General features: G+C 48.0%; 1 protein-coding gene across 1 annotated transcript; it reads left to right on the forward strand.

The window, feature by feature from the left end:
- Positions 1–286: 286 nt before the first annotated feature.
- LOC148378374 (janus kinase and microtubule-interacting protein 3-like) lies at positions 287–8,017 on the forward strand. Its single transcript, XM_088367944.1, has 13 exons — positions 287–412; positions 2,764–3,003; positions 5,956–6,060; positions 6,175–6,258; positions 6,479–6,541; positions 6,628–6,726; positions 6,828–6,925; positions 7,007–7,061; positions 7,182–7,247; positions 7,309–7,377; positions 7,454–7,531; positions 7,588–7,821; positions 7,901–8,017. Exons 1-13 carry the CDS (start codon positions 287–289, stop codon positions 8,015–8,017), a joined length of 1,434 nt encoding a protein of 477 aa, XP_088224070.1.
- Positions 8,018–12,632: the final 4,615 nt, after the last annotated feature.

Genomic DNA, 12,632 nt, shown 5'->3' on the forward strand with positions numbered 1-12,632 from the left:
AGAGACAGAACGATGGTGTCTTAAACATCTCATTCATTTCACCAAATAACTTCACGCAGGTGGATAACGGCCGTCTCGGTCACGCTATGTTGCGTGATGCAGTTTTGAAGAACCAAATGCATTTATTCAATGAATAAGTCAAGCTAGTTCTATGTTTATGATGTTGTAAGTTACGGTACCGATTGAAGTTGAGTTCGAAGCCAGTGGAAAACAGCGCTGCGTTTGTGCTCTCCAGGTACAAATGTTGTGATCTCTGACTGACGACCGGGCGAGACTCGAGTAAGAGATGTCCAAACGAGCTCCGGCAGGGCGGGCCAAGGCGGAGCGAACGGACGCCCTTCAGGCCGCCAATGACGAGCTGAGAACCAAACTGATGGACGTCCAGTTAGAACTTCAGCAGGAGAAGAACAAGGTGAAAACCTCAACAGACAGACACTGCCTGCCTCCCTGCCTGCCTCCCTGCCTGCCTCCCTCCCTCCCTCCCAGATTTCCCGATGTAGATTAGACATGCGTGTGCCATGACTGTGTCAGCCTACATCAACAAATGCACCGAGGACGTCAGCACCACTAAGAATATCATCACCCGGGGCAACCAACGACCCTGGATGACTGAGGAGGTACGTCAAACGCTACGAGCGCGGAACTCTGCCTTCAAGTCTGGCGACAAGGAGACACTGAGGACAGCGAGAGCCAACTTGAACCGTGCCATCAGGATAGCGAAGCGAGACCACAGTCGAAAATTTCAGGATCGTTTCCACGACGTCAAAAACATCAGGAGTATGTGGCAAGGCATACGGGCGATTACAGACTACAACTCACCCTCCCCCCCCCCCCCCCCCCCCGGTGGGTGTAGTTGATGCTGACTTTCTAAATGGTCTAAATAACTTCTTTGGGAGGTTCGAGGCACTAAACGGCACTCCAGCAGTTAAAACTGTCCCCCATCAGAAAGAGGAGGTACTCTGCCTTGACTCCGCCGATGTGTTGAAGACCCTGAGGAGAGTCAACCCCTGTAAGGCCCCTGGCCCCGACAACATTCCTGGGCGTGTGTTCAGGGAATGTGCAAGTCATCTGGCTGGGGTCATCACAGACATTTTTAACACCTCGCTGGGCCAAGCCACAGTGCCGGCGTGCTTTAAGACTGCCTCCATCATTCCGGTGCCGAAGAAACCTCAAATCACCTCATTTAATGATTACCGGCCTGTTGCACTGACTCCGGTTATGATGAAGTGCTTCGAAAGGCTGCTTAAAGGTCACATCGTTTCCAGACTCCCCCTATTATTTGACCCGTTCCAGTTTGCCGACCGGCAAAACCGCTCCACTCAGGACGCCATCTCCTCCGTTCTTCACCTGAGCCTGGCTCACCTGGAGGAGAAGAACACCCATGTGCGGATGCTGTTCCTGGACTTCAGCTCAGCGTTTAACACCATCATCCCACAGCATCTGGTAGGAAAATTGGAACACCTGGGCTTCAACACCCCCCTTCGCAACTGGCTGCTAGACTTCCTCACCAACAGACCTCAGTCAGTCCGGGTCGGACAGAACACCTCTGATGTCATCACCCTCAGCACAGGCTCCCCTCAGGGCTGCGTCCTGAGCCCCCTGCTGTTCACCCTGATGACACACGACTGCGTCCTCAGGTTCACCACCAATCACATCGTGAAGTCAGCAGACGACACAACGGTGGTGGGGCTCATCAGAGACAACAACGACCTGGACTACAGAGAGGAGGTGGAGCAGCTGGTGGGCTGGTGCAGAGAAAACAGCCTGATCCTGAATGAGGAGAAGATGAAGGAGATCGTCGTCGACTTCAGGAAAAAACAGCCTCACCACGCTCCACTGATCATCAACAGCTCAGCTGTGGAGGTGGTCAGCACCACCAAATTCCTGGGGGTCCACATCACAGAAGACCTCACCTGGACTATGAACACTACGGCACTGGTCAAGAGGGCACAGAAGCGCTTGTACTTCCTGCGGAGGATGAGGAGAGCCCACCTGCCCCCACCCATCATGAGGACGTTCTACAGGAGCACCATAGAGAGCATTCTGACAAGCTGTCTCTCTGTATGGTGTGGAGGCTGCACCGCCTCCGATTGGAAGAACGTGAGGAGAGTGGTGAGGACAGCAGAGAGGATCATAGGGGCTCCTCTTCCCTCCATTCAGGACATTTCATCTCAGCGCTGCATGTCCCGTGCCCGTAACATCATCAATGACCCATCACACCCCCACCATGGACTGTTCTCCCTGCTGCCCTCTGGGAAGAGGTTTGCAGCATCCGCTGCAGGTCCACCAGGTTCTGCAACAGCTTTTTCCCTGCTGTCATCAGACTGTTGAACACTAGAACTGTTGAGCTCTAAACTGAACTCTGCATCACACATTCACAGAACTGTACTTTATGACACTACGGACCTCTATCTTGCACTATCTCGCACTACCAACTTTACTGAACTTGTATAAACCCTTTAAATAGAAGTTTAATACATGGTTTAGCATTCCTCTGCACACTCTTGAATACTGTTTTGCCTACTTGCACTATTGCATAATTATCACTGCTGCACTTTATACTTATTTTTAATATATATATATATATATATATATATATAGTATATGTATATATATATATTTTCATAGGATATGTTACTTCTATTCAACTGCAATATCACTACTTTGTTGTAAGACGTATGCAATGGAATTTCGTTTTGTATGCACCATGTGCAGACAAGATGACAATAAAGTTTGTCTAAGTCTAAGTCTAAGTCATGTCAGGTCAGCTGTCTGGAGAGAGAGAGAAGTCAGGACCTGCGGGCGGAGCACCACCGTGCCACCGCCGCCATGACGGAACTCAAAAGCAAACTCCATGAGGAGAAGCAGAAAGAGTTAGCCATTACCAGGGAGACATTACTGCGGCAGCATGAAATGGAGCTGATGAGAGTGATCAAAATCAAAGATGGAGAGATCCAGCGACTGAATGCCTTGGTCCTCAGCCTGAGGGACGGCTCCATGGACAAGGTGATCCGCTCTATCCGTGTCTGACTATCCGCACGCCACGTCGGGCTTCGATGCGGCCGCTACCGTATTGTGTAGCTTGTCCCCAGTAAGCGTCGCGGCGCTCCGTTGCGGTCTCAACGGCCCGGTGTGGCGCAATGTCTGCTCAGGTGAGGAGGGGGGGCGCTTTGCTGGCGGAGGTGGAGGAGACGCGGCGGTGTCGGGAGACCGAGCGGCGTCGCCTCCACCAGGAGCGCGGAAGAAGCCCTGGCAGCGGCCCAGCAGGCCTGGCAGTCCCGAGCGGCCGAGCTCCGATCGGCTCATCACCAGCATCGGGAGGAGCTGAGCCGAACCAAGAGAGACTGCGAGAGGGAGATCCGCCGACTGGTAGGACTGATCAGATGCGCGGTGCGTGGCTATGTTCCCAATTTCGTTGTATACCTGCAGTGCAATGACACCTAAGGCATTCTATTCTATTCTATTTCACAAGAAGAAAATGTCCGGTTGCTCGCTTCGCTTTTGTCACAGCAAAGGTGTTCTAGTCGATTCAAGAAAAAAATTGGCCGGTTGCTCTCTTTGTTTTTGTCACAATTCTGGCAAATGAGTTTGCCCGCCTGCCTGAGCGCTCCCCGTTTGTACATCCAGACGGATGAGATCAAGCTGAAAGACAGAGCGGTTAGTGTTTTGGATGAAGCCCTGGGGCCGGCCATGTCCACCGCCTTCAGCTGCAGACTCAGGCTGCCGAGCAGCAGATCGCTGCCCTGAGGGATTCCCAAAGGGCGGGCCTAAACTACCCTGGAAGTGGGGTCAACGCCGCTACTAGCAATCCTCTTCATTGCGTAAGCCACCTCATCACACACTTGCAGTACGCATGACTTAGTTCGTTGCTGGAGGAAGGTAGCACAAAAACAGTTTTGAACTTTGAACGAGTGCTTGTGTGTGTGTGTTGCGGGGCGTTTTCAGTCTCAGGAGGATCGGGACACGCGACGGTTTCATCTGAAAATCGCTGAGCTCAGCGCAGTCATCAGGAAACTGGAGGATCGAAACGCCCTGCTTTCTGAAGAGCGCAATGAACTGGTAATTTATTGACGGCACGCTTGAAGGTTTGCGCTACGTTTGATGCGCGCCATCCAGCGAGGCACCCATTGCGCTTGCTTATTAGTTGAGCGGCGCGGCGAGTCGGTTGCCTGGTAGATGTCTTTTATTGGGAGCCAAAGCCACGATTCCGTTCAAACCGATGCAAAAGGAATGGATACGTTCTGGCCCGCGTGTTGTGCGTCTTTCACATCCCGCACTTCATGCTTGCAGCTAAAGCGACTGAGAGAAACAGAAAGCCAGTTTCTGCCACTCCTGTACAAAAACAAACGCCTGAGCAGGAAGAATGAAGAACTCTCGCTGGTGCTGTGCCGCCTTGAAAACAAAGTGCGCTTTGTCACCCAGGAGAACGAGGAGATGGCAAGCTTGGTAAGTCGACGCGGACAACGGCGGCGTGCCAACAGAGTCCACTGCATTTGTGTTCCACAGAGAAGGCCTAGTTCGCTCAATGACCTGGACCGCGGTTGCGGCCAGCAGGACGGTGAAATGGAGTTCCTTCAAGTTGTGGAGCAGCGGCACATCATCGACGACTTGTCCAAGGTCTTCAGGCAGGCGACTCGGTGCACGTACGGCAGCGCCGCGCTCGCTCGCTGTCGCCAGGAAACCTTTTCCGTCCAAAGCTTGGCCGGCGGCCGCCATCCAAAAAATTGGCCCCTTAAATTCCGACCTTTCAAGCAGGAGCATTGTGCGCACGCGTTTGAACACGCTTTAGACTTGTTTTGCCGTTTTCAGCAGCTCAAAGCTCCCGTTTTGTCAGCGCCTTTGCCACTCGCTGTGCGCTGAAAACGACGGACTTGCCCGGCTGCTCAGCCCGTCAACCATGAGCCGCGAGCGCGACGTCATTGTCCGTAGGCAGCTAGTGGCAAAATGCACCCTGTTAGAGTTGCGCTCGCTCCAACTTATTTTGCAAGAACCACACGGGAGACAAGTAAGTTCTTTTGGACACCTGCAGGTGGAGAGTCCATCCGTTGTACGAATGAAGTCTGACTCTCGGCTCCTGCACGAGCATTTTAATTAAGAGAAACAGGGTGGGTGTAAGAGTGGATTGAATAGAGGAAGCCCTTGACCTCTAGTCAAAACATAGCAAGGGGTGTTTTACGACTTTGTGTAGGAAGGGATAAGCGATAGGGATAAATAAGGGATAAATAATATTATTTATTACAGGTTGCAGTCAAAGTCAAAGCAACATAATGATACGATAAAGATAATCTGGAAAACCCTGACACACCCTGTAGTTGTCACTTTTGGAAAAGACGAGCGTCCCTCCAATCATCGCCGGTGACGTGTTTTTCAGGCTCTGGAGACAGGAGCTCATGTCAGAAATGTCATTGTGAGTCGCGTTTGTTTCTGCGCCGGAGCCATTCGTTCCCTTTGCATCCAAAGAATCTCAAAGGCGGATTATTTGTGTCGACAGGAGAGAGATTTGCTGCTACGATACCGACGTCGAGAATCTCTGAGGAGGAACAAAGCGTGAGGTCCTGCAAGGTGAGTCTGTTTGTTTGCGGCTGCTTGGTGTTGCGCAAGATGAAATGGCCTTTTTCTCGCTATCGTTCCTCTCGTCGATTCATCGTGAGGTGTCGCTTCAGTTTGTTCAGAGAGATGTTTGCTTCCGCGCCCGCAGGTCATCGAAACATTTTACGGCTACGACGAAGACGTGTTGGTGGACTCGGACGGATCGTCCTTGTCTTTTCACACCGACAGAACCCCCGACACGGAACCCGAAGAGGTAGCCCGCCATTTCTGCCAGCGTATTGGCACCAAACATTCCTCTTCAGCCTGGAATCGGACTCGTCTTTGCGTCGCGGGTGCTTTGTCGCCGGTCTGACTGATTCTGGTACTAGTGCTGTGTTGCATTGGTGTGTGCATGAAGAGGCGGAGCTTCGCTACCGCCAGCTGACGCAAGAATATCAAGCGCTGCAACGAGCCTACGCTCTGCTAGCCCAGACCAGCGAAGGGGACTACGACGCCGAGAAGGAGATCAAGGTGGCGCCCCTTTCCGCAACCCCCGGCCGGGTCGCAGCCTCCCCGTTCTCACCCAGCCTCGGGTGTTCTCTGGTCTGAAAGGAGGAGGAGGAGCCTCCCTCCTCCTCCTTTCAGACCAGAGAAAAGCTGATGGTAGAAATGGGTCACTATCAAAGCAGAGTAGCAGATCTGGAGTCAGCGCTGAAGCAACAAGGACAGGTAAGCTCATCAATGAGCACACCTTTTTCTCAGACAAAATAGCTACATTCTTCAGTCACTCATTCGTCTGGCATTACTGGACCAACCCCCCCCCCCCCCCCCCCCGAACGTGGCTGGGAAAATGCGGAGAAAAGCAAATGTCATTTTCCAGTCAACCAAAGAATTTGTGGATGAAAATGACACAACATTCCAAAGCTGTCCACGCGTTTGTCTCTTCTAGAATGTCAAGTGGGTGGAGGAGAAGCAGCTGCTGCGTCAGAGCAATCAGCAGTTGGCCGAAAAGGTGACGGAAAGAAAGGCGCTGGGCGGAGTCGCTTGGCGTCACACCCGTCGGGAAGCCCCGCAGATGAGGTCTGACTGTCTTTTCAGGTCAGGCGGATGGAGGCGGAAGAAGCGCGTCTGAAAGAGCACATCCAGGATATCCGAGACCAAAACGAACTGCTTGAGTTCCGCATCCTGGAGCTGGAGGTGGGAAGACTCGCACAAGCGTGTTGAGGCCAGAGATGTGACGGACGGACGGACGGACGGACGGACGGACGGACGGACGGATGCATGCCTCTGCCTTTCAGGAGAGGGAGTGGCGCTCCCCCGTCTTGAAGTTTCTGCAAGTCCGTTTCCCAGACGGCCTCAGCCCTTTGCAGATCTACTGCGAGGCCGAGGGCGTGAGCGTACGTAAGGCGTCCCTCGCAACCCTAACCTTAACCCGAGGTCCCAGAACACCTTACATTGCTCCTTGCGCCTTTCCCCCGGACATCGTCATCAGTGATCTGATGAAGAAGCTGGACATCCTGGGCTATAACGCCGTAAGTGTATGTCGAACTCCTTATGTTCGCACTCCACGAGACTCGGCGGCTCAAATGTGACTTTTGGAAGGCTTTGCGCTGAAAGAAGCTTGTTGACGCTGTGCCTTTGGGCTCTTGCAGAATCTCACCAACGAGGAGCAGGTGGTCGTGATTCACGCCAGGACCCTTCTCACCCTAGCCGAGAAGGTAACGCGCACGTCCACGCACGCTCTCGCATTCTGCTTATGTGACAGCAGCCTTTCCTCAGTGGTTAGAATACATCAAAGTGACCAAGTCAGCACTTCAACAGAAGATGTTGGACATTGAAAGTGAGAAGGTAGACAGACACGCGACATCAGCCAAGGGGAACTCCGGCAATGTGCCCCAACAATTCTGACCTTGAGCTGTGCTAGGATATGTTCTGCAAGCAGAAGGGCTACCTGGATGAAGAGTTGGACTTCAGGAAGTGTTCCATGGACCAGGCTCATAAGGTAAGCCGCCCTCAAATCTCCCGCCGGACCACTGATGGACGAGGATTGCGGCCCAGAGGATCCTGGAGCTGGAGGCCATGTTGTACGAGGCGCTACCGCAGCGGGACTGCCCCGCCACGGACGGCGAAAAAGCCAGCCACGCTGGCGTGAATGACGTGCTGACGGCGGATCAGAGAGAAGAGCTTAGGAGCGCCGTGGACCAATGGAAGCGAGCCCTGATGTGCGAGTTGAGGGAGCGCGACGCTTGCATCCTCCAAGAGAGAATGGATCTGCTGCACAGCGCGCAACAGGTAAGGGCCCAAAGCCAGCCCGGCACTTACTTGCACGCTTACTGGCTTTTGAATGCCACTTTCCATTTGTCCGTCCTAGAGGAACAAAGAGCTGAAAGAATTCATCGAAGCTCAGAAGAGACAAATCAAACAATTGGAGGAGAAGTTTCTGTTTCTCTTTCTATTCTTCTCCTTGGCCTTCATTCTGTGGCCCTAACACCAGCTGGTGAGTGAGCTCCAGCGGCACCGCACTCGACACCTCCGATACACTGCCAGCCGGTCTCAGACGTTGGCAGACGCTCCGATGCCAACGTATACCCCCCGCCACGGTGACAGAGGCACCGCGTCACACCGGCGCTCATCCAATCAGAAGGCAGGAAAAGCAAATTCACATGCAGGGCACTTTTGAACCAGAAGAGAGCGCCACAAAAAACGGTTGTTGCCCCAAACGCGCACTAAAAAGGGTCAGAATAACAAGAGTCCCACTGGCCAGCCGGGGCCACCCGTCCAGCTGTTTCTTCAGGGGGGAAAAAAATTGGAGTCACCGGTGAGTACATTTTGCATTTAGCTCTGCTTTTCTGCTTCTGTCTTCAAGTGTGTGGCATCCTGCGATCAAAGATTCAGCCAACCCCAAAGCGGTTGACCTCAACGTCCCACCACCATGCCTACCAGAGCAGGTGACGTGATGCTTTGGACATCCTTCCGTCTCAGATGCCCAAAAGTACTCTTTGCCACATCTGCGGCAATACGGTGTCTTTTCAAAGGTGCAAATAAATCCAGCGTGGGCGGAACACGCACGTCTTCGGTTTTTCCCGCTTTGTTTGTGTGACAGCTGTTGTGAAAATTTTATACAAATAAAGTTGTATAGTACAGGTTTGGCCAAGCCGCAACTCCCGAACCGCATGCGGCTCTTTTATGTTCATATCAACATTTGTGTGTGTGTGTGTGTGTGGGGGGGGGGGGGGGGGGGGTTGTGCGTGTTGGCTTCACTTGAGTTCAATTTGGTATTTTGGTCAAAAGCGCATGTGGTGAAATTCCACAAAGTAGGATGGGCAAACACATTTCTTTAAACTATGAGTGTCAATTGGGCTCTTGAAATGGCAGGGAAAAGATGCACAGCAAAACGAAAATACGTAGATGAACACAGGACGTTTTAATCAGAGTGGGAAAGTTTCTATTTTTTGTTGAACGTGATGGCAAACCATTCTGCCTGATATGTCAGACCTCAGCGCATTTCAAAGATTCAAATCTTCAGCGCCATGCACTTAAGCTCACTCCATGCTAACATTGATCAGGCGTCGAACCCGCAACATCATGCTTAAGAGGTGGCCATGCTAACCAGTGCGCCATTATGTCAACGCATAATAACTGTAAGTCTACTGATCAAAACAGCGGTTACTACATGACGTCGCTACGTCGTGGTCACGTGACGCAGACAAGACGTCAATGGACGTGGGCAGAGTTAACTTGTTTAAAAGGGAGTGGGCAGAAGAAATATTTAATTTATTTAAATCTATTTTGAGTGCACACCATTATGCCAATGCATAACAACTGTAAATCTACTAAACAAAACAGCGGTTGCTATATCGTCTGCCACGTCGTGGTCACGTGACGCGGACGTGACGTCGACGCCTACTTTACATCCCACCGATCACAGGACCCCTCGGCTGCATAACCGTGCCCCCTTCCCAACCAATCGGATTTGCTATACGCGAAAACGACGCCAATGGAAAGAGCTTCCGCCCAAATTTAAATCCGTGGGCGTGGCTCGCAGCAGGAAGTAGGAAAATGGCGGCGATGTTGACAAAGACACAGCGGATGGTAACATACGACTAACAAGAGAAATATTTTTATTTTCTGCTTGCAACTGGACCGTCCAGAGCGTACACGGTAAGTACAACTCATCGTTTTTAAAAAGAAGTACTTTTGTTGCCCTGAAAAGCGAGTGAGCGTGGCGTTTGTGGGGGACGTCGAATTTCGACGATTCTTTCTGGTCAACGGTTGTAAATGATTGTGTTGATTAAAAAAGAAAACTATGTAACTCTACTTTTAACTGCCGTTTCAGATAGATTTGGAATTGCATCACATCCAATTTTGCCTGGGAACAAACAGATTAAATAAATCTTAGTTTTGAATAAGCCACTCCTTCTCAAACAAGTAAACTCTGCCCATTTTGCGCAGTAGATGTTCTGTTAATATCTAGTATTTATACAAAGTCATAATTTAAATTGCTTTCAACCTTCATTCATCGGTTCAACCAACATTACTCGCTCTTATTACCAACTTGTATTGATTTAACTAAGCGTTTAATACTTCCTATCAGGTCTCAAATCGAGATTTGGCAAAATACAATTTCAGCAAATCCAATTTTGCCAGGGAACAAAAATAGATTAAATAAACTAAATAAGTCCTCTTCCCATTTAATAAATCAGAAAAGTCTGTCTTGTAACCAGTCCTCTTCAAACAAGTAAAGTCTGCCCATTTTGTGCCGTAGATTTTGTGTCTATGCCTAGTATTTAAACAAAATCATAATTTAAACGACTTCTTTCCTTCATTCACTTTGGAAATTTGGAATTGCAGCAAATCGAATTTTGCCAGGGAACAAAAATAGATCAATTAAACTAAATACGTTTTCTTCCCATTAAATGAATTAAAAAAGTCTGTCTTGTAACCAGTCCTTTTCAAACAAGTAAAGTCTGCCCATTTTGTGCCGTCGATTTTGTCTTTATGCCTAGTATTTATACAAAATCATAATTTAAAGGACTTCATTCCTTCATTCACTTTGGAAATTTGGAATTGCAGCACATCAAATTTTGCCTGGGAAGAAAAGTAGATTAAATAAATTTAATAAGTCTTACTACTTCCCATTAAATAAATTAAATACGTCTTACTTGTTTCCACTCCTTTTCAAAACAGTAGTTTAAAACGAGGGCCCTTCACTCAATCTTTAACCTCAACCCCGCACGTTGTGTTGTATCTGTGAATCTTGGTTGTGGCCAAATGATAGTTTTCTTTCATTCGTTTAGGTTCCAAGAAAACTTGATGTAACTCTACTTTTAACTGCCGTTTCAGATAAGCGGGTATTACGTCGCAGTCATGTGCCGCGGATATGACGTAATTGCCCGAACCTCCGCCAAAATTCAAATCTGTTGGCGCGATGGCCGTGAGCCGCTGAGCAGCGACGATTATCAACAGAAATATCTTTATTTTCTGCTTGCAACTGGACCGTCTAGAGCGTACACGGTAAGTAACACTCATTGTGTTTAAGGAGATTTACGTTTGTAATAGCAGAAGTGTAGCCGCGTTGCGTTGTACGTGTGAAAATTGGTCGAGGCGAAATGTTAATGTTTAATTTCATTCCTTTAGGTTCCACGGTGTTTGTTGGCTGCAAGTTTTCCACTGCAAGAAGAGGCTCGTATCATTGACCAGGAGCGAGCTACAATGGTGAGTAGCCATAACATTTATATTAAACACTTCCTATTTCATGTCTAACAGTACTTGATTTAACAAATAACCATAAATAAATACAGTGTGGGCACTGAAGTTAACATATGTGATTATACTGCCTAATCTGTCACAGAGTAGATTGTTGCAAAGTAATATAAGATCCAAAGTTGTAATTCAGAATAGTTTTCAAAAGAAGGCCATTAGAATTATATACAAGTACGATTACCCTTAACATAACAACAAGCTATTAATTAAATCACAAATTCTTCAATTCAAAGATTTGGTAGATTATCAGACAAATAATGTCTAACAGTAATTGATTTAACACATCACGATAAGTAGATTGAGTGTGGGCACTCTCAAGTTAACATATATGATTATACTGCCTAATCTGTTACAGAGTATGTTGTTGCCAAGTAATGTAGAATAGATCCAAAGTAGTAATCCAGAATAGTTTTGAAGAGGCCATTAGAATAATAAACAAATCTGATTACCTTGAACATAATAACAAGCTAAGTGTTTAATATGTCCTATGAAGTCAAAATTGGGCACCATCATGTGGTGAAATTTGGAATTGCATCACATCCAATTTTGCCTGGGAACAAACAGATTAAATAAATCTTAGTTTTGAATAAGCCACTCCTTCTCAAACAAGTAAACTCTGCCCATTTCGCGCAGTAGATGTTCTGTTGATATCTAGTATTTATACAAAGTCATAATTTAAATTGCTTTCAACCTTCATTCATCGGTTCAACCAACATTACTCGCTCTTATTACCAACTTGTATTGATTTAACTAAGCGTTTAATACTTCCTATCAGGTCTCAAGTCAAGATTTGGCAAAATACAATTTCAGCAAATCCAATTTTGCCAGGGAACAAAAATAGATTAAATAAACTAAATAAGTCCTCTTCCCATTAAATAAATCAGAAAAGTCTGTCTTGTAACCAGTCCTCTTCAAACAAGTAAAGTCTGCCCATTTTGTGCCGTAGATTTTGTGTCTATGCCTAGTATTTAAACAAAATCATAATTTAAACGACTTCTTTCCTTCATTCACTTTGGAAATTTGGAATTGCAGCAAATCGAATTTTGCCAGGGAACAAAAATAGATCAATTAAACTAAATAAGTTTTCTTCCCATTAAATGAATTAAAAAAGTCTGTCTTGTAACCAGTCCTTTTCAAACAAGTAAAGTCTGCCCATTTTGTGCCGTCGATTTTGTGTTTATGCCTAGTATTTATACAAAATCATAATTTAAAGGACTTCATTCCTTCATTCACTTTGGAAATTTGGAATTGCAGCACATCAAATTTTGCCTGGGAAGAAAAGTAGATTAAATAAATTTAATAAGTCTTACTACTTCCCATTAAATAAATTAAATACGTCT

This window comes from Syngnathus floridae, unplaced genomic scaffold, assembly GCF_059516105.1.
Source record: "Syngnathus floridae isolate MCC-2025c unplaced genomic scaffold, RoL_Sflo_1.0 HiC_scaffold_50, whole genome shotgun sequence".
NCBI classification, from domain to species: Eukaryota; Metazoa; Chordata; class Actinopteri; order Syngnathiformes; family Syngnathidae; genus Syngnathus; species Syngnathus floridae.

Coding starts and splice junctions, on each gene's coding strand:
- LOC148378374 (XM_088367944.1), top strand. CDS start 287: ATGTCCAAACGAGCTCCGGCAGGGCGGGCCAAGGCGGAGCGAACGGAC. Junction 6,926..7,006: donor TGCGAGGCCGAGGGCGTGAG/CGTACGTAAGGC, acceptor CGCCTTTCCCCC/GGACATCGTCATCAGTGATC. Junction 7,822..7,900: donor TGCTGCACAGCGCGCAACAG/GTAAGGGCCCAA, acceptor TGTCCGTCCTAG/AGGAACAAAGAGCTGAAAGA.